Below are 20,514 nucleotides of genomic sequence, written 5' to 3'. Positions count from 1 at the left end.
TTCGACTGGGACAACACATCTATCCTGGGACAGGCTAAGCAAAGACATGCCAGAGAATTTCTAGAGGCCTGGCACTCCAACCACAACGCCAAAACAAGCACATAGATCTAGATACCATCTATCAACCCCTCAGAAAACGAACAGGAAATGACCTCACCACAAACCCCAGAAACCCCATTCAGGAGAAAGATATAACTAGAAAGCAGGAGACAACAGCTTTGCATCACTTGGAGGTCACCACTGATGATGTTACCTAGTCAGGTAATGAAATGTTTGGATATCAAACGTACAGCTCAGTGAGCAAACCTAAAGGAACACCAACTAGTCACCAAAAGAGACCAGCTGTCACTAGTATCCTTACACACGGATGAAGGAGGACACCACTTCAACTGGGATAACTTATCAATTCCTTGGACAGGCTAAACAGAGACATGCACGGGAATTCCTAGAGGCAGGCATTCAAACTGGAACTCCATCAATAAACAAATCTATTTGGACCCCATTTACCAACCTCAGAAAAAGAACTGGAAATGATATCACCCACCTTAACAGACCAAGACACAAATAGCAAGTGGGATTGAGTGCCTAGTGCTGGAAAAGCACAGCAGTTCAGGCAGCTTTCAAGGAAGAGAATCGCTGTTTTGGACATATGCCCTTCATCAGCGATAGAAAGCAGGGCAGATACCAGCATTTCACCGGAGACTCACTGATGACGTTACCTAGCATGGTGACAAAATGTCTGAGAACAAACCTATCAGCTCAGCAAGCAAACGTACAACCTGTACAAAGCAAAATTAGCAAGTTTGCTGATGACACTCAAATAGACAGTATTGTGGACAGAGAGGAATGTTGACAAACAGGAGGCTGGAAGAATATAGCAAGCCAGGCAGCAATAGTCAACGTTTGAGATGCAACCCTTCTTCAGGACTCTAACCAAGTGAGGAAGGTTATCAGAATTTGCGGCAGGACCCTGATCAGCTGGTGAAGTGGGCTGAGAAATGCCAAGTAGAGTTTAATATAGATAAGCGTGAGGTCTTACATTTTGGAAAATCAAATCAAGTAGGAATTTCATGGTGAATGACAGGGCCTTAAAGGAGTGTACTGAAACAGGGGGATTTTGGAAATCAGGTTCACAGCTCTCTGAAAGTGGATTAACAGGCAGACAGGGCAATGAAGGCGACTTCATCAGTCAGGGCATCGAGTACAGAAGTTGGGAAGTTATATTGCAGTTATTTGGGGCGTTGGCGAAGCCACACTTGGAATATGGTGTTCAGTTTGTCACTTCGCTATAGGAAGGATGTTATTTAATGGGAAAGAGTGCAGAAGAAATTCACAAGGATGTTGCCACGACTCAACATTCTGAGTTACAGGGAAGATTGGACAAGCTAGGACAAGAGAGGAGATTGAGGGGGGTGAAAGTGAGGTCTGCAGATGCTGGAGATCAGATCTGAAAATGTGTTCCTGATGAAGGGCTTATGCCCGAAACGTCGAATTTCGTGTTCCTTGGATGCTGCCTGACCTGCTGTGCTTTTCCAGCAACACATTTTCAGATTGAGGGAGGTACCTCACAGATGTGCAGATCATGAGGGGCATAGAAAGGATGAATGCACCCAGTCCTTTCCCCAGGGTTGGAGAATCGAGGACCAGAGGGGAAAGAATAAAATTGAACACAAGGGGCAACTTCTATTTGAACAGATGTGGTATGCATACGGAATGAGCTTATAGTGCAAGTAGTTAAGACGAGTACATTCACAACATTTAAAAGGCATTTAAAACATTTAAGACTCGCCCTAGTCACCCTTTTGTCCTTAATATATTTGTAAAAACCCTCTGGATTCTCCTTAATTCTATTTGCCAAAGCTATGTCCTCGTTTTGCCCTCCTGATTTCTCTCTTATGTATTTCTTTATACTCTAAGGATTCACTCGATCTACCCTGTCTATATCTGACATAGGCTTCCTTCTTTTTATTAACCAAACCCTCAATTTCTTTAGTCATCCAGCATTCCCTTTCACCCTGACAGAATATACTTTCTCTGGATTCTTGTTATCTCATTGCTGAAGGCTTCCCATTTTCCAGCCATCTCTTTGCCTGCGAATATCTGCCTCCAATCAGCTTTCGAAAGTTCTTGCCTAATACCGTCAAAATTGGCCTTTCTCCAATTTAGAACTTCAACTTTTAGATCTGGTCTATCCTTTTCCATCGCTATTTTAAAACTAAAAGAATTATGGTCGCTGGTCCCAAAGTGCTCCCCCACTGACACCTCAGTCACCTTCCCTGCCTTATTTCCCAAGAGTAGGTCAAGTTTTACAACTTCTCTAGTGGGTACATCCACATACTGAGTCAGAAAATTGTCTTGTACACACTGGACAAATTCGTCTCCATCTAAACCCTTAACACTACGGCAGTCCCAGTCGATGTTTGGAAAGTTAAACTCCCCTACCATAACTATCCTATTATTCTTACAGATAGCTGAGATCTCCTTACAAGTTTGTTTCTCAATTTCCCTCTGACTATTGGGGGGGTGTGTCTATAATACAATCCCAATAAGGTGATCATCCCTTTCTTATTTCTCAGGTCCACCCAAATAACTTCCCTGGATGTATTTCCAGGAATATCCTCCCTCAGCACAGCTGTAATGCTATCCCTTATCAAAAAATGCCACTCCCCCATCTCTCTTGCCTCCCTTTCTCTCCTTCCTGTAGCATTTGTATCCTGGAACATTAAGCTGCCAGTCCTGCCCATCCCTGAGTCATGTTTCTGTAATTGCTATGATATCCCAGTCCCATGTTCCTAACCATGACCTGAGTTCATCTGCCTTCCCTGTTAGGCCCCTTGCATTGAAATAAATGCAGTTTAATTTATTAGTCCTACCTTGTCCATGCCTGCCTTGACTGTTTGACTCACGTCTGTTCTCAGCTGTACCCATCTCAGATGGATCTCTTTCCTCACCATCTCCCTGGGTTCTCCCCTCCTCCCCCCCCCAACTTTACAAGTGTAAATCCTCACAAGCAGTTCTAGCAAATTTGCCTGCCAGTATATTAGTCCCCTTCCAATTTAGGTGCAATCCGTCCTTCTTGTACAGGTCACTTCTACCCCAAAAGAGATTTCAATGATCCAAAATTGTGAATCCTTCTCCCATACACCAGGTCCTCAACCATGCATTCATCTTCTCTATCCTCCTATTCCTGCCCTCACTAGCTCGTAGCACTGGGAGTAATCCAGATATTACTACCCTTGAGGACCTCCTTTTTAATTGTCTGCCTAACTCTCTAATCTCCCTTCAGAGTCTCAACCTTCTCCCTTCCAATGTCATTGGTTCCAATGTGGACAATGACCTCCTGCTGGCCCCTCTCCCCCGTGAGAACATTCTGCACCGTCTCGGAGACATCCTTGATCCTGGCGCCAGGGAAACAACACACCATTCTGCTTTTTCTCTGCTGGCCACAGAAACGTCTGTCTATACCTCTAAATACAGAATCCCCTCACACAATTGATCTCTTGGAAGCCGACGTACCCGACGTTGCATTAGAGCCAGTCTCAATACCAGAAACTTGGCTGTTCGCGCTACATTCCCCTGAGAATCCATCACCCCCTACATTTTCCAAAACAGCATACTTGTTTGAAATGGGTATATCCACAAAAGACTCCTGTCCTCGGTGCCTACCTCTTTTACCTTTCCTGGAGTTAACCCATCTATGTGACTGTATCTGAGACTTTCCCACTTCCTATAACTGCCATCCATCACATACTGTTGCTGTTGCAAATTCCTTATCGCTTCTATCAGTCTCTCCAACTGATCCACTCGATCTGATAAGATTTGCATCCAACAGCATTTATGGCAGATATAATCCGCAGTAACCCTTAAACTCTCTTTAAACTCCCACATCTGACATGAAGTACATATCACTGCAAAGGCCATTTTTGCTCCTTCACAATCTACAGACCCAGAAAATAACACCGTCTTATTACTCTATAAAACACTGTCCCAGGTTAAATTAATAGCTATGGCTTATGTTTAAAGTTTAATCAAGAGACTTATTTCCAAAAACATATAATCAAGAAAGAATCCACTATACTCACTACTGCTGCCTTGCTCTTGGACAGACATAACACAACTTATCTGATTCTGTGCTGTGAACTTCACCCAACAGTTCCTCCAAGATTTAGCTGTGAATTTCACTGTTTGTTAATTTTCCCAGATGTACTCCGATGTCGAACGATACACGAATTCAAACAGCAAAGGCGGTAACTGTGCAGGTTTTCTCTCTCTCTCTCCTGCACTGTCCTCACCATGTGCTTCCTTTGTCTGCTCCTCTTCCTTTTAAACTGCTGCTGTTTTGACTTTTTTTTCCAAAGTTCCAAAACAATGGTAGGAAAGGTTGAGAAGGATATGTGCCAAATGCAGGGAATTAGAGTTAGCGTGGATGGACATTTAGGTTGGTCCAGACCAATTTGGGTGAAACAGTGTTTCCGTGCTGTAAGATTCTACGATCCTCTATAAAAAACATTGGTGAGATGGTAGGGAGGGGTGCAGTGTGATACAGGCAGGTTGTTCAAATGGTTTGATCAGTGATAATGGAATTCAACCCAGGTAAATGTGAAGTGTTGCACTTGGGCAAGGTAAACAAGGTAAGTGAATACATAATGAACATTACAATCCTGGGAGGCACCAAAGATCAGAGAAACCTGGGTTTGTGTAACTTTGTATAGATCCTTGAAGGCAGCAGGACAAGTAGATGAAGTAGTTGAGAGTTAAGTGAGATACATGTAAACATGAACCAAGGAATAGAGTTTAAGACTGGGAAGGTTATGCGGGAACTGTGAAAAAGAGGTGGTTCGATCATGGCTAGAGTATTGTTATAGTCCAACAGGTTTATTGGAAAATACAAGCTTTCAGAGCACTGCTTCATCAGGTAGCTACCTGACGAAGAAGTGCTCTGAAAGTCTGCACTTCCAAATAAACCTGTTGGAGTATAACCTGGTGTTGTGTGATTTTTAACTTTGTCCACTCTTGTTCAACACCAGCACCTCACATTATAGAGCATTGCATGCAGTTCTGAAATTCAGTGTAGAAGGGACGTGATTGCACTGAAAGGGTGCAGAGGCGATTTACCAGGATGTGTGACGCAAGAACAGAATCTGCTGGAAAAACTCAATTGTGCCAGCACCTGAGGAGAAAAAGCAGAGTTAATGTTTCAGGTCTGGTGACCCTCCTTCAGAACTCGACATTGCCTGAGAAGAATAATTTAAGTTAAGAAGGGAGATTGGATAGGCTGGGATTGGTTTCCTTGGAGTAGAGGAGGAGATTACGGCAGGACATGATTGAGATACGTAAAATTATAAGCATAGATAGTGTAGACGGAAAAGAGCTTTACCCCTTTGTGGAGGATCAATGACAAGGGCACAGATTGAAACTCAGGGCAGGAGATTCAGAGGAATTTTTTTTCCCACCCAGATAATGGGAATCTGGAAAGTACTACTAGTAAGGGCAAGAAGCAGAAACCCTCATAACTTTCAGGTACTATTTAGATGTTCATTTGTGATGCCAAGGCTACAAGAACTTGAGCTAGAAAATTGGATTAAAATAGTTAGGTGGTTGTTTTTGACCAATACAAACTTTGTGGGACTTATGTGTTGTAGAACCTCTATAATAGTAACAACTCTAGTTTTGGTGGTGTGAAGAACCTTTTCATGCAGTCTGGAGTAATGATGTGGAAATTACTGCCTACAAGTGTAGAAGTACCAGAAATGGTTAATGATTTCACAAAGAAATTAGATGGGAACTCAAGGAAAGTACACTCACCAGGCTAAGAGGTTAGAGTAGGTGAACAGAACTGATGGGATTGCTTTACAGACAGCTGACAGAGTCTTGATGGACAGAGTGCACTCCTCCTTAGCTTTAATTGCAATGGTTCTAGCTAGTCCTCCACATGGGGAAAGCCCCAGTGCAGATGGGAGCAAATACCACATTCGTACCCCTTTCCCCCAGGAATTGGTGAGACTTCTGGAGAATAAACTGGTGGCATTTAGACAAACAAACTATGCTTTTTAACTTTTAGATAGCAAAATTCCACGATAAATAGAAAAAGCAGATCACAAAATTGCATAGTTATCAAAAAGACTGAGGTGAAGCAGTAAAAGCTGTTGATATTTGCCTCAGCATGTATTGCAATATTCTGTGTCCTGATTAAATAGTGGATTTCTGCCAATAAGTTCTTAAGTATCCAGACATTTATTTATCATTTTACTCTAACATGCACATCAAAGCCTACCACAGGTAAACAGAATGGTAGAAAATCCATACACTGAATTGACTTAAGAGTCTATAATGTTGTATACTCCTGCTTCTTACCTTCACTGCCACTGGCTATAAAATCTTCATTGTTGCCTCCAAAACATGAATGAATTGTGTAAAATCCTTGTGTGACACCTTGATACTTTCTCACTAAAACACGGTCCTGTAGGTCCCATAGATGAACTCCCTAGGAACACAGACAGCCATACAGAACTTAAGGTTTTCTTTTTATTGCACTTTTACATAAAAATGCCTCTGAAATGAAAAATACAATTAATATTCAAATGCTTTAGACAGCAAGAGATGATACACAGACGACTGAATGTGAATCTGATGAGAAGAACTGTCTTGGCTGAGAAAGCATCTGAAACAATTAAAATTTCACATTCTGACAAGCACTCAAATCAGACAAGCAATATTGTTCCATTTTCCAATTTTGCCCCACCTACATTTCTTTTGACATTTTGAATTTATAACATTGCAGAGCTACACAGATAAACATACCACATTCAGTATTAAAAGCTTGAACTACCACTACCCTCAAATGCTTGCCAGTGGTTGACACCTTTCCTATCAATGGGTTTAATCACTAAACTACACTGACTTACTGTGACCAAGAGATTTGAATGTAATCAGCTATATATACACCCATGTTTCTTCCAAACCATGATACTCTTCAGGCTCAATGGCAGCAATATTCAGAATTCAGCTTCATCAGGATGTTTTGAGGCTTTTATAAAGCACTGCTTCCTTGATCGGGCTCTCAGTTATTCTCACTGTGTTTTGCTGCATACCCCAGTGGATGTTTTTCTATCTGCGAAGTACTATATAGCTGGAGGAACAATGGATTGAAATTGCTCAAATTTATGTTTTTTCTCCACATGCAGCCACTTTCTCGGATTTTACTTATCTATTCCTCTTAATTGGAATAAATATTACAACTGAAGAATTAAATATTACAAGAGTAATCAACATCTTGTTTAAAAATGTGATAATGTAATATCTATTAGACAAGAGGCAGCTTCAGTATTTCCAGATCATGGGGCACAATTAACTGAAAGTATGGCTAGCAGTGAGACAAAAGAGGACGTAACAGGTCAGACTCATAACCTGATTCAATGCTGGAATTTTCTGTGATTCCAGGTTAACATTGTCAAATGGTGTACTTTCAATACAGATATAGCAACTGAATGCAGCATAAAGCTAATCCGAGAACTCAGCTCAGTTCAAGTGCTTCGCACTGAGCGAGTGTTGAAACAGCTGTGTTAATATGAATCAGTCATAAAGCTCCCCTAGCATCCACAATCCAGCTACTAGACCATAACAGCATTGCATCACAATAAACACTTTAAATTAAAGTTAAAACAAAACAACTGAAAAACAATAAACACTGAAAATACTAAGTCAGGCATCATCTACGGATAGAAACAATTAACTTCCAGAAGTAACCGCAGTTCCCCAGGTTGCAAATGGGTTCTGTCCTCAAGGCACAAGTCAATTGTATGCAAATCACAGCATATTGCAGGACAATATCAAATAGTCATTTGTAAGTACAGGAAACATTCATATGTCTGATTTTTAAAAACAGATCCCTGATTGGGACTACATTCACAAGTACATTCACTTGTAAATTAGGAATCCTCGTACAAATGTTTTCTTGGTTACAAACAGTGTGTTCTTGCAGTTAAAGACATTTGAACATTTACCTGGGTTGCAATACAGTTGATTATTAAACATTATATAATTTCCATATAAACTAAAGCCCTAGACTAGGAGATGGATCAATAAAGAGACAGTGGCAACTATTTATTGGAATATTTCAGAGTACTTAGATTAAGGAAATTCCCACTGTAAAGAGAAATTCTAAAGATATGACTCACCATCGCCATTAAGGTAGTTAGGGAAAACGTCAAACTTAAGGAAATAGTATACTATTGTGTAAAGATGAGTGGCAGGTCAGATGACTAGTTACAATATAAGGAACAGTAGAGATTACAATGATGTTAATCAGGAAGAAGAAATTAGAATAGGAGGGGAAGCAAAGATTGTGAAAACAGACAGAATGAGTTTCTACATATATTTAAAAAGAAAAAATGTTACTAATGTAAGTGCCCTCTAAATGAAAATACAAAAAACATTCCAGAAATTGCTGTAAATCAAGAGGTGGAAGGGAGAGAGGAGCTTAGCAAAGGTACAAGCATGAGGAAAATGGTACTAAGAAATCTGAAGCTACAGGCTGACAAGCCTGTCAGCCTAGATAGATTTCCCCAAAGGTTTTAAAGGTTGCTGCTAATGGTGCATTGTTTTAATTTAATTTTTGTTCATTTTACAAAATGTAACATTAATTTTCCAAAATTCCTTAGATACAGGAAAGATTCAATTTGTCTGAGAAGCAGGCAAACATAATCCTTCTATTCATGGGAGGGCAGAAGGCAGACAGAAAACAGGAAATGATACATTTAATTTGACACTTGATGTGGGGAAGGTGTTGGAATCAATCAATCAATCAGGGGAGAGATTACAGCTGTGCACATCAAAAAAACCCAGGTAATCATGACTGTCAGCATGTTCAAGAGAAAGAATATTTAATTAATTTATTAAAATTTTGTTGAAGTAGTAACACGTGCTCTGAATAAATTGGAGCAGAAAACATTTGATAAAGAACACCAACACTCCCTGACATTCTGCACACACAACTGGCATACCTATACAGGTCGCAGCATTGACTTTCAGTTCCAGACGTCACTGCTGTGCACAGACCTTGGTGGTTCAGGCAGAAGAAAATTAGTAGGAATGTCGGCTACCACATCAAGGCTATTTTATGCATTAGAGCACATGGTGTAGGAGCAATACATTAGCACAGATGAAAGATTGGTTGGCTAACCAAACAAAGCAGACACAAATGAGTTTCGTTCAATTGGTAGAACATGATGAGTGAAATCCCACAGGGGTCTGTACTGGATTCCAACTTCTTTTCTGACAATTAATAGCAATGACTTAGATGAAGGTAGTAAACCTATTGTGGCTAAATTTGGAATACCCCGTCATAAAGTGGAGGATGCAGAGTCCTTGAATAATTTTAAGATGGAGGTGGATGGATTCTTGATAAGTGGGGGAATCAAGGGAAAGTGGAAATGAGAAATTCAGTGCTAACAGATCAGCTACAATCTTATCACTAGAGGAACAGTCTTGAGAGACTACGTGGTGTACTTCTAACATTTGGTAGATTTGTGAAATTTAAGTGCAAAATCAATTTGATTATTTTGGACCTTGTATTATTTTATATGGAAAACTTGACTTTCTGAAATGTAATCAAAGTAGTACTGAAAAACAATTCAATAGGTTATTAAAACAACTCATTGCAAGTAGCCTGGTTTCAGTCCTAAAACTGGGAAACCACACAATTCAGCCATTCTCTGAACTGTTACTCCAAAGTAGTCAAAAGTCAAACACCTGTAGAAATCTCAGTTTGTTGAAAACGTTATGTCCATTCAGCTGTAAGATGTAACTAGCTATACAGAGATTGCACATCATCTTCAATTGTACACTTCAGTTTCACTCAAATGCATTTTGTTTTTCAGTCTTGGAGATATGCAACGTTTGGGAGGTTGAAATGCGAAATAAGTCAGAGAGTCTCTCTTCTCCATCTTTTTAATTATTGCTGCTTATTGATCATGCTCTTGTCTCCAAGTGGACACCACAGCCAAGTATTTCTTTTCTTTACACTGTTCTTAGAAGTGCAGTAATCAATTCACCTGCAATACTCGCAGGTTAGGAAGATTTAAAGAGATGGAGTAACATGATTGTTGCAACATGATCCTCATCCCACACAGCTTATGAAGACATCCATCATATTGTCACTATTTAAGAAACATAGGAGTTTCTGAATTCCAAAGAAAACAGCAATATGAACTTTTACTTCATCAACTGGAGGCAGCTTCCCATGCCTGAAACAAGAAGTCAAGGAGACACAGATGACTGGCAAAGATTGAGATCTATTTAAGGTGTATGAAGTCAGTCAGCACTGATTTGAGCGGATCTGGTTTGTCAGTCCAAGCAAGTAGATTCATCATTGTTCCAATCCTCTTCATTTGGTGGTATAAACATTGAGACAAAGTGTAGCGTCAAAGAGGCAGAGACTCAGAGTCACTATCCAGGGTTGTAAAGCTCCATTTTGCCTTAAAATTACCAGCAATGGGTTTCCCCCTTCCATATCCTGCAATCCCATTTCTGCAATTTCAACTTCAAAATGGGTCTAAAACAACCAAGTCAAGTCTACTTTCAGCAAGGCAAAGTCCATCAAAAATTACACTACTCAAAAATCAGAGTGCTTCAATTTTAGACAGTGAGGTTCTTTTATTAGCCAAAAAGTTTAGAGTGCTGATGAAATCTATATCATTATTCCACCATACTGGGTGTAATTAATAAAAAAAGATAATTAAAAGGGAGTTGGATCAGGAGCCTAAGTCACCAACACCACTGTGTCAAAAGCAGTACAAGCTTACATCAGTTTCTGGTTGTTTTGTGTAGACTTTCTACTCACTCTGGAGTGAATCGACTTCTCCTGCCCTCTCTCTCCATCTTCTACTGTCTTCAGTTATATTTTCACCATGCAGAGGGAAACATATGAGTCTTGTTAAAAATTCAATTCCAAATAGTTGTCTGCTTCTTCAGGTATCCCACAGAGATCAATGTGCGTGCAGGCAGATATAGCGGAGAGGTCTTGCAGTAGAAGTTGGAGGGAAAGCACATAAAAAAGACAAAAAAAAACACAAAGCTGCCATCAAGTGATAAATGCACCCCTCCCCATTAACCTGATCAGCTGCATCAGAAGCAAAAAAAGACAGCTGGTTTAGTGTAGTGAATGCAGTGATAATATTGTGGGAAAGCATCAAGAACTAACACAAGTGCTTCCTGCACAAATTGAGACATTAATTACCAGCATCCAATTGGCCGTTTTAATTGAATGGCCATCATTACACTGGTCAAGGCCTACAAGTAACAGCAGATAAATCCCATATATTCAAATGAAAAGCTGTACAGTACGTATTGATAGCACTGCAAATTTTCACATTCTTGATTTTTGCAAGCACATTTTTCCACATTGTATTGTACACACACAAGTCTGCTTTAGATATACCATCACTCAAGTCAGCCTTTATTTTCCACCACAAAAAGTTCTTAAGATGGCAAGCTGCCTTGACAATCAAGTAACTTGCTAGGCCTTTTCAGAGGGCAGCTAAGAGTAAACCACATTACTCCAGAATCACATACAACCCATCTATTAAAGACAGTTTCCTTCCATGAAGGACATTTGTGAACCAAGCAGCTTTCTAAGACAAACTTATAGTGTACTTGTGGACCACTAATGACGTTGACTTTTCTTCATAATTCCAGATTGAATAAACAATTCAAAATTTTTGATTGCTGTTTTGGATTAGAACTTATGCCTGAGGACCATGAGTCCAGGCACTGAGATAACTAATCCTGTGAGAAACATGGTTATACTTTTTGAAATACTCCTTGAAATCTCAGGGGAATAATGCCCATTTGGATAAGCGAGCAGGGGAAGTAGATACCCATGTAACTATCCCACAGCTCCTCAAAGAGCAAGTAAAACTCAGTGCAAACTAGAACATATCTGCAAAGGATTCAATAACTTCCAGTTTGCGGAAGATAGCGCTAAGGTGGCTCAATAGGAATACATTGTTACCTCTAAACATGAAATCCAAAGACACACAAGGATCTCGATAGATAAGGTCAGGCTAGGACAGAATCAATTTTGTTAATAGAGAGGAAAATAGATTTGTTTTACTGATGGTATTGACATGTAATAGGCAGCTTAGACGGAGTCAGATTTAACATCAAGGTTGTGAACAGTCTGGTTCAACTTCACACGGTTACTGGAAAGAGGGTTGAAGTTGATGGTATCAGAACAAAAGGTTGCAAAAAGCAAAGAATTGGCTTGCCGATATTTAATAATGAAACTTCCAACATAAACTGCAAGAATTCAGACAAGTAGCCTGATAGTTTATTGACACTGGAGAGATTAAATGTAGATGGAGCAGAGTCAGCATATACATGGTAACTCATGAATTTTCACATGTGTGGAGGACGCCTTGCAGATGGCACCATTAAGGTGGCAAACAGAAACAGGGTCAATGATAGATTCTTTGGGAGAGGAGGAAGAAAAAAGACAAATAGCTAATGATATGGAACCAGGAAAAAAAAATTAATTACAGTGAAATCTGTGGTTAATTTTGGACCATTAACTATGTCAAAACCTGTTGCCAGGTCAAAGAGAACTAGGAGTGATAGTTTACCTCTGCCACAGTCATAGAGGATGCTATTCAAGAATCTGGTTGAGAAAATTGTTATTGTAGCAGAAACAGAGAGCTAATTGGTGGGATTAAAATGTGATGTGTTGGGAAATAGAAAGGGACAGATTTGGGAGGCTTCAAACTTTCAAGACAAGGCAGAGAGATGGAGATAGGCAATTTTTTGAAAGGCTTAATGACAGCAGATTTGAAAGAGGAACATACGAGTTAGACATTATTCAATTTAAAAATAATTTGTACGTCATTATGCCACTTGAAGCATTCATATTAATTGAATTCCACTCCGGTATAATTATATTCATTAGGCAAATACAGCAGCTATGTTGCATAAAGATCAAGGACACAGTAAGGACAATTAACCTACTTCAGCTACTGCTTGTTAGCAATATATATTGGCCAGCATACAGAAAGAACTATTAAAATAATGTTGTAGACCTCTAGTTTAACTTTGAAATGTCCATCTTAACTGGCTACTGACACAGGCAGCCAAGGCCCCTGGTAATGCTTCAACAAAAATGGGGCACATCTGATGACGTAGGGCTTCCAAGTATTGAACTGATTAGATCTGGCCTGAAATTTTTATCTGGACTAAAATTCCCTCGAGACATGCATGAATCTCGGCAATCTCAAAAGGGACTACAAAGTACAATGAATTGGAGGGAAGTGTTAAGAACTAAAACAAGTAGCTACTTTGACAGCAAAAGAAATTAGTTTCACAAAGACAATAAAAGTCATGTTACTTCCAAAATGAATACCTGAAAGACAAATTACGGAAGAGTATATCTTGTCCCCTTGAACAAGCCACAACATTGTTAAAAAAAAAATTAAAAGGCAGAATGTTGCCAAGACATCCTTGACAATTTCTCCATGTGCCATAAATCCAGTAAGAGGAAATAAACTATGGTAAATTCAACTCTAAACATTACTTTGAACACATATCAATGTCAACAGGAAACATGAAGTGATGTTAATTCACACTTCATGAAATATATTTTTATAAATCTATCCTCAATGGCTGCATGAATTTAGAACCTGGAAATTTCATTACAATTTCACGATTCTTTCAGCAAAGGATATTGATCAAAGGTAGGGCAATTAGATCAAGCTGCTGCAAGAAAAAGTTAATGAATTTAACAAAGCCCCTCTGTTTATCAACATTTTACTTTACTTTCCACACTGACATTCAGATTAAGAAATTTTTTTAAAAATCAAAGCTAGTCAAAACAGATTTCAAGACAACCGTTGAAGATGGGGAGTGATGCAGCAAGGCAGAATGATTTAAAAAAGCAATAAGGTCCCAATTCAAGGGATGGACAGCTGAGCTGGATTAGGATTGAAGAAACTTAAAGGTAAATTTAGGTGCAGACGTGGAGGGACTGAGGATAATAGTTTAGAATTGAATGTGCTGGGAAAAAAAGGTACCAATAACGGTCACGAAAGACCGACCTGCATTTATAATGCTTTTCACAACTGCTGGACACTTCCAAACTGCCTTGTAACCAATGAAATATTATGGAATGTTGCCAATGTTCTAGATAAAGCAGTTAAAGAATACACAGTAAGGTAACCCAGCAATAAAACAACGGTTACATAATCAGTTCTTATGATATTGATTGAAGGATTGGCCAGGACCAGACAGTGCAACACACTCTCAGGTTGCACTGGAGTGTCAGCTGTGACTGTTTGGTTCAAAATCCTGGTAACCTTGTGACTTAGAGGCAATACATCAACTGAACCACAGCTGAAAATAGTTCAGTTTACCTTGGGGCATTATATGATTTGAATAGTTCTTTTTCTGATTAAGTTAAAAGCTCGAAAAAGACAGTTAGGAAAAGCTGAAAAAGTCAAGCCTTGATGTGGAACAGTTTGAAGAAAGTTTTGGTATTAGTGAAGAGAGAGAGATACTAGCAGGTAATATTTTAGAGGTGAAGTGAGTCTTAGTGAAAAAGGTGGATCTGAGGTTTGAAATACAACTCAAGTTTAAAGAGAACACTAGGTTTAGTTTGAGATAATTGAGGATAACATCAAAGGTTTTACTGCTTCTTGCTAGTGTCTTACAGACATCAAACTGCATAACAATGAAGTCAACATGTTTTGAAGGAGGAAAGGTTTGGTGTCATTAGCATGCATGTAAAAAATAGCCTAATACTTATGTCAAAAAGGCAATATGTAAATATGGAATAGAAAGCAGCCAAGGAAGGAACTCAAGAACACTTGCCACTCTTAACAGAAAGGAAAAGTGAGAATCCCCAGCTGACTTTTCTTCCCAACAGTTAAGTGGCCTCTGCACCCAGAAGTAAAGCCAACTACACACAGCTCTTCCAGCGGAGATCAGATTAACAGACCAGGGAGCTTACCAAGTACCAATCTGATGTACCATTTGGTGTATTTACTTACTGAGTTAAAGTGAGGTATAATCTATTGTCAAATTCTCCAGTTACAGTCCATACTTGAAAACAGAAGCTAAAATTGTCCCTTTTGGCCATGGACTCAAAAATGCTGTAGCGAAATTCAAGTCAAAATTAAAACAAATTGTTTGCTTTCTACATACCTGAGTGGCGACATTTAACAAGGCTAGCCTTCCATTCTTCGAAACTGTGAAAGACATTATAGGATGATCCTCTTGCACTCTGTAACAGAATCAGAAATGAATCAAATAGAGCAAAAATTACCTCAGTATGAGTTGAAACAACTCTAATAACTAAGCTGGCTTTTCTAATCCCACAAAGTTATGACAGTAGTGGGCAGGAAGGTCTCAAAACCAAAATCTTCTTTAAAACAACATCAAAATAGGAAAAAAGAAATCCAATGGATGTGCATTGAAAATATTTTGAAACATTTCTTTCACAACATCATCAGCATTGGAGATAACAGCAATTAAGATGGTTATCTAATTCCATTACACAATATAATAGAATCATTACAATGCAGATCAAGGCCATTCCAACATCCAACAAACATCCCATTTACATACAGCACCCCCACCCTAACCCCACATTTACCATGGCTAATCCAGCTACCCTGCACATCCCTGGATGCTAAAGGGCAATTTAGCACAGCCAATCCACCTAACCTGCACATCTTTGGAATTTAGGAAGAAACTGGAGCACCTGACAGAAACCCATGTAGATACAGGGAGAATTCGCAAACTCCACACAATCACCCAAGGCTGGAAATGAACCCGGCACTCTGGCACTGAGGCAGCAGTGCTAGCCACTGGGCCACCCAATTAAACAGTTAATGTTGGAATTTAAAATTGTCAATCTAATATGATATTAAGCCCAAGTTTCATCATTGGTTACGTAATACATTTAAGTTGGGAATTTCACTGCACCAGTAAGCGCACACTGCTATGCTTGAGCAAAAAAAAAATTACCAGTATGGAACATTGCATATTTAGAATATTTAATCGGCTTGAAACATAACTAGAACTCAACAATTTCAAACCAAAATAACAATGTAATCTGTAACACACAGTTTTCATGTATTTAACTATATTGCTTCCCAAAAATCACTCTTCAAGCTCCACTTATCTTAAATTTATGACCCCTCATCAACTTCCACAACCAAAGGAAAGCTTTACCAGTCACTTGTGAAACTTCATACTTTTCATTACTTTCTTGGTCCTGGTCTATGATAGATGTTTTAATACGCCATCTAGAAAGCTGAACATATTCTAAACACTTTGAATAAATTAATCAGATTTCATTTCTCTTGATCTCCTGCCTGGTTCTAGACGAGAGGTATAAATGGGTCTTTTTGATGATGGCAAGATGCAACAGGTACCAGAGATCATTGCTTGGGACCTCAACTGTACCCAGTTTACATAACAGACTTAGGTGAGGAGCAGTGAGGTTAAGTGATAGTGTCCCTATCTCTGGACGAAGAGGCCTGGATTCAAGGCCCACTTGCTCCATTGGTGTGTAATAATATTTCTGAACAGGTTGATTAGAAATATAGATGAGGCTAGAGAAGGTAATGTTGCCATTTTGCTGATCATACAAAGATAGAGATGAAAGCAAGCTGTGCAAAGAATTCAAGAGTTAACAAAAATTTATAAGTTGAGTAAGTAAGTAAAGATATGGCAAATGAAGTGCATAATATGGTAAGATGCGAAATTGTTCATTTTAACAGCAAGAATGAAACAGAAGCATATCAAAAAGGTAATTGTGCGTCCCACTGCATGAATTGCATAAGATTAGTAGAAGGGTACAGCAAGTAATCAGAAAAGTTTACTGAATGCTACCATCAAGACAAGGAGAACTGCAAACTAAGATATTATGATTTAGTTATACAGGGCATTTGGAGTACTGTGTGGAGTATTGGTCACCTTACATAAACAAGGCACAGTTCAGAGACTTAAGATTAATAACTGGAATGGAGAGTAGTCTTATGAGGAAAGATTGGACAATAGGTTTGTACCTGCTGGAATTCAGAACAATAAGAGATAACTTGATTAAAATCCTGAAGGGTCGTAGGCAGGTCGACATGGAGAGGACATTTAGCCTTATGGAGAATTGAGAACATGGGCCACTGCTTAAAATATCAGGGGTTACCCATTTAAAACCAAGGTTAGCTGAAACTATTTGCCTCAGCAGGTTGTGCACCTTTCAAACTCATCCTGAAATAGAGTGGAAGCAACATTTTCAAATATTTTATTAGGACTGAAAGGTTATCAGAGTAAACAGAAGTATATGTCTGATTTAACTATTAGATCAGCTATGATTGTGTTGCTTGGCACAGCAGATACAAAGGACTGAACATCCTACTCCTGCGCCTGATTTATGTTCATATTTCTAAATATCCAAAATTTTAATTGATAGCCTTATCAACCCACACACACTCAAAGCTAATTTAAATCTACTCCACTTTAGGTTCCACCATTCAATGAGATTATGGCTTATCTGTGGCCTAACTCCATGCATCTTTGGCCCATTTCATTAGATACCTTTGTTTAAGGATTTCTCAGATTTAAAGCCAACAACTGACGCAGCCTTCATTGCTGTTTGTGATAGATGTCCAAACTTCTGCCACCCTGTGCACAGAAGTGCTTCCTGTCTGGTCAGCCAATCTTCAAACTTCTAATCATTCTGCTACATTTCTTATATCAACACTAGAATTGTTCCTTACTCATATTTACATTCTTTATTAGATGAAACTTATAAACGCTTTAATGGCTTATAGTTCCAGATCAAATAGATTGTACAGCAAGATAAAAGACCTCAAAGGATACATGGAAACAGTCACTGGGCAAGAAAAAAACAAAAATAGCTCTGGTGGGCAGCAGCAGCTTCAGAGTAAATGTCAGTGCAGAATAAGTATCTCCTAGGAATAATAAAGCACTTTCAGAACTAATTGTACCTTCTCCCTTAAATCGTCAAAATGAAGTTTTAATCTCAGTACAAACAAATAATTACAACATGGCTTACATATTCCTATCAGTCAGGTCCTCGAAGTTGTACCCTCTTATCCGCTGATGCGTGTCCGAGGCAAGGACTGTTTTCCCATCATTTAGACACCAAAGACACTGCACTCTCACGCCTTCCCACGAATCCAGCAAATTTCCTTCCAAATCCTAGCCCAGACACAAAGAACTGTTACATAAGTGGAACAGTAAAATCAGTAAAAAATGCCCAATTTTCCAAATACAATTCTCTTTCAGAGCCCCTCACATTTCCCCTTCCTGTTCTGAAGGCTGGATCGCATGTGGAATCAAATCTAGGTTCTATGGTACTGCATCTAACTGAGATGAAGCAAGGAACGTAGAGTACCAGAAGTGTTTTATATAAATTATAATCAGGATTTTTAATCGGCCCAGTATTGTCGAGGGGAAGATAAATGATATGTTGGGAGAAAGGTGTGTAAATAGTTGTTAGTTAATATTCTCTGTTAGACCTAAAGAATAAAAGTTTAAATTTTTTTTAGTTTAGGTAGTGACTTCTGGGATAGTGCTTTGCCTCTCAAATTTGAACAGATTACAACACAGGCTAAATCTTTTCTGTGTGGCTAGTTTAAATTCATGGGATTTGGGCGGGGGGGGGGGGGCTTACTTCATGTCGTAACAAATTTGTAGACCTCAGCATATAGTTGATGGACTTGAACCCAGGCTGCCTGTTTCAGAGGCAAGGGTGCTACTACTGCCACACAAGTGCAGAGGGGATCTATCCACATCACTTTGATATTCAACAGTAGAAGCATCGACCATCATCCTCGGATTACCATTAAACATTTCATTGGATCAGCCACAAAAAAAAGTTAACTCGCCTCCTGCCAAAAACTTTCCTTCATCTACACAGTGTGCACCAAAAGTGCATTGACCCCATCTGCCTGGATGAATGCAGCTTCAAAAACAATACAATCCAGTGTGAATGGCATCGCCCGCAATGCCAGTGCATAGGGGAAAATGTGCACCATCTTTAAGATTTAGTGCTGCAACTTGCAGATCTAAGTGGTTAGGCAAGAACTTTCAAAAGCTGATTGGGAGCAAATATTTGCAGGTAAAGGGTAGGCTGGAAATTGGGAAGCCTTCAGAAATGAGATGAGTCCAGAGGAAATATATTCCTGTTAGGGTGAAAGAAAAGTCTGGTAGGTGTCAGGAATGCTGGATGACTAAAGAAATTGAGGGTTTGGTTAAGAAAAAGAAGGAAGCATATGTCAGGTACAGACAGGATAGATTGAATGAATCCTTACGAGAGTATAAAGTCAGGAGGAGTATACTTAAGAGGGAGAATAGGAGAACAAAAAGGGGACATGAGATAGCTTTGGCAAATAAAGTTAAAGAGAATCCAAAGGGTTTTTACAAATTCATTTAGCACAAAAGGGTAACTTGGGAGAAAATACGGCCCCTCAAAGATCAGCAAGGTGGCCTATGTGTGGAGTCGCAGAAAATGGCAAACACTAAACGAGTATTTTGCATCAGTATTTTCTGTGGAAAAGGGATGGAAGATATAGATTTTAGGGAAATAGATGGTGACATCTTGAAAAACATCCATATTACAGGAGGAAGTGCTGGATGTCTTGAAATGCATATAAGTGGATAAATCGCCAAGACCTGATCAGGTGTACCCTAGAATTCTGTGGGAAGCTCAGGAAGTGATTGGTGGTCTCTTACTGAAATATTTGCATCATCGATAGTCATAGGTGAGGTGCCAGAAGACTGGAGGTTGGCTAATGTGGTGCCACTGTTTAAGAAGGGTGGTAAAGACAAGCCTGGGAATTATAGACTAGTGAGCCTCATATCAGTGGTGGACAAGTTGTTGGAGGGAATCCTGAGGTACAGGATGTACATGTATTTGGAAAGGCAATTTGGTATTATGGATAATCAACATGGCTTTGTGTGTGGGAAATCATGTCTCACAAACTTGATTAAGGTTTTTGAAGAAGTAACAAAGAGGATTGATGAGGGCAGAGATCAGAGAGGTGATCCATGTGGACTTCAGTAGGCTTTCGACAAGGTTCCCCATGGGAGACTGATTAGCAAGGCGAGATCTCATGGAATATAGGGAGAACTAGCCATTTGGTACAGAACTGGCTCAAAGGTAGAAGACAGAGGGTGGTGGATGAGGGTTGTTTTTCAGACTGGAGGCCTGTGACCAGTGGAGTGCCACAAGGATCGGTGCTGGGTCCATACTTGTCATCATTTATGTGATTTGGATGCGAGCATAAGAGGTATAGTTAGTAAGTTCGCAGATGACACCAAAATTGGAGGTGTAGTGGACAATGAAGGACATTACCTCAGATTACAACGGGATCTTGATCAGATGGGCCAATTGGAGAAGTGGCAGATGGAGTTTAATTCAGATGAATGCGAGGTGCTACATTTTGGGAAAGCAAATCTTAGCAGGACTTATACACTTAATGGTAAGGTCCTAGGGAATGT

The 20,514-nt window shown here is 39.5% G+C and overlaps 1 protein-coding gene across 1 annotated transcript in view; it reads right to left on the bottom strand.

Annotated features, from left to right (window-relative positions):
• Positions 1-20,514, bottom strand: part of LOC132833548 (WD repeat-containing protein 26) — a gene marked incomplete at its 5' end in the record, with an annotated part of 101,686 nt that overhangs the window by 12,589 nt on the left and 68,583 nt on the right. Inside the window, 3 exons of the mRNA XM_060851913.1 lie at positions 6,355-6,484; positions 15,187-15,265; positions 18,065-18,210. Coding sequence (XP_060707896.1) covers positions 6,355-6,484; positions 15,187-15,265; positions 18,065-18,210 — 355 coding nt within the window. The remainder of the gene's footprint in view (positions 1-6,354; positions 6,485-15,186; positions 15,266-18,064; positions 18,211-20,514) is intronic.

The sequence above is a fragment of the Hemiscyllium ocellatum genome, chromosome 3 (assembly GCF_020745735.1).
Source record: "Hemiscyllium ocellatum isolate sHemOce1 chromosome 3, sHemOce1.pat.X.cur, whole genome shotgun sequence".
In the NCBI taxonomy this organism is placed as follows: domain Eukaryota; kingdom Metazoa; phylum Chordata; class Chondrichthyes; order Orectolobiformes; family Hemiscylliidae; genus Hemiscyllium; species Hemiscyllium ocellatum.
Note: the sequence above shows the minus strand (reverse complement) of the source record. Positions and strands in the feature narration are given on the sequence as shown.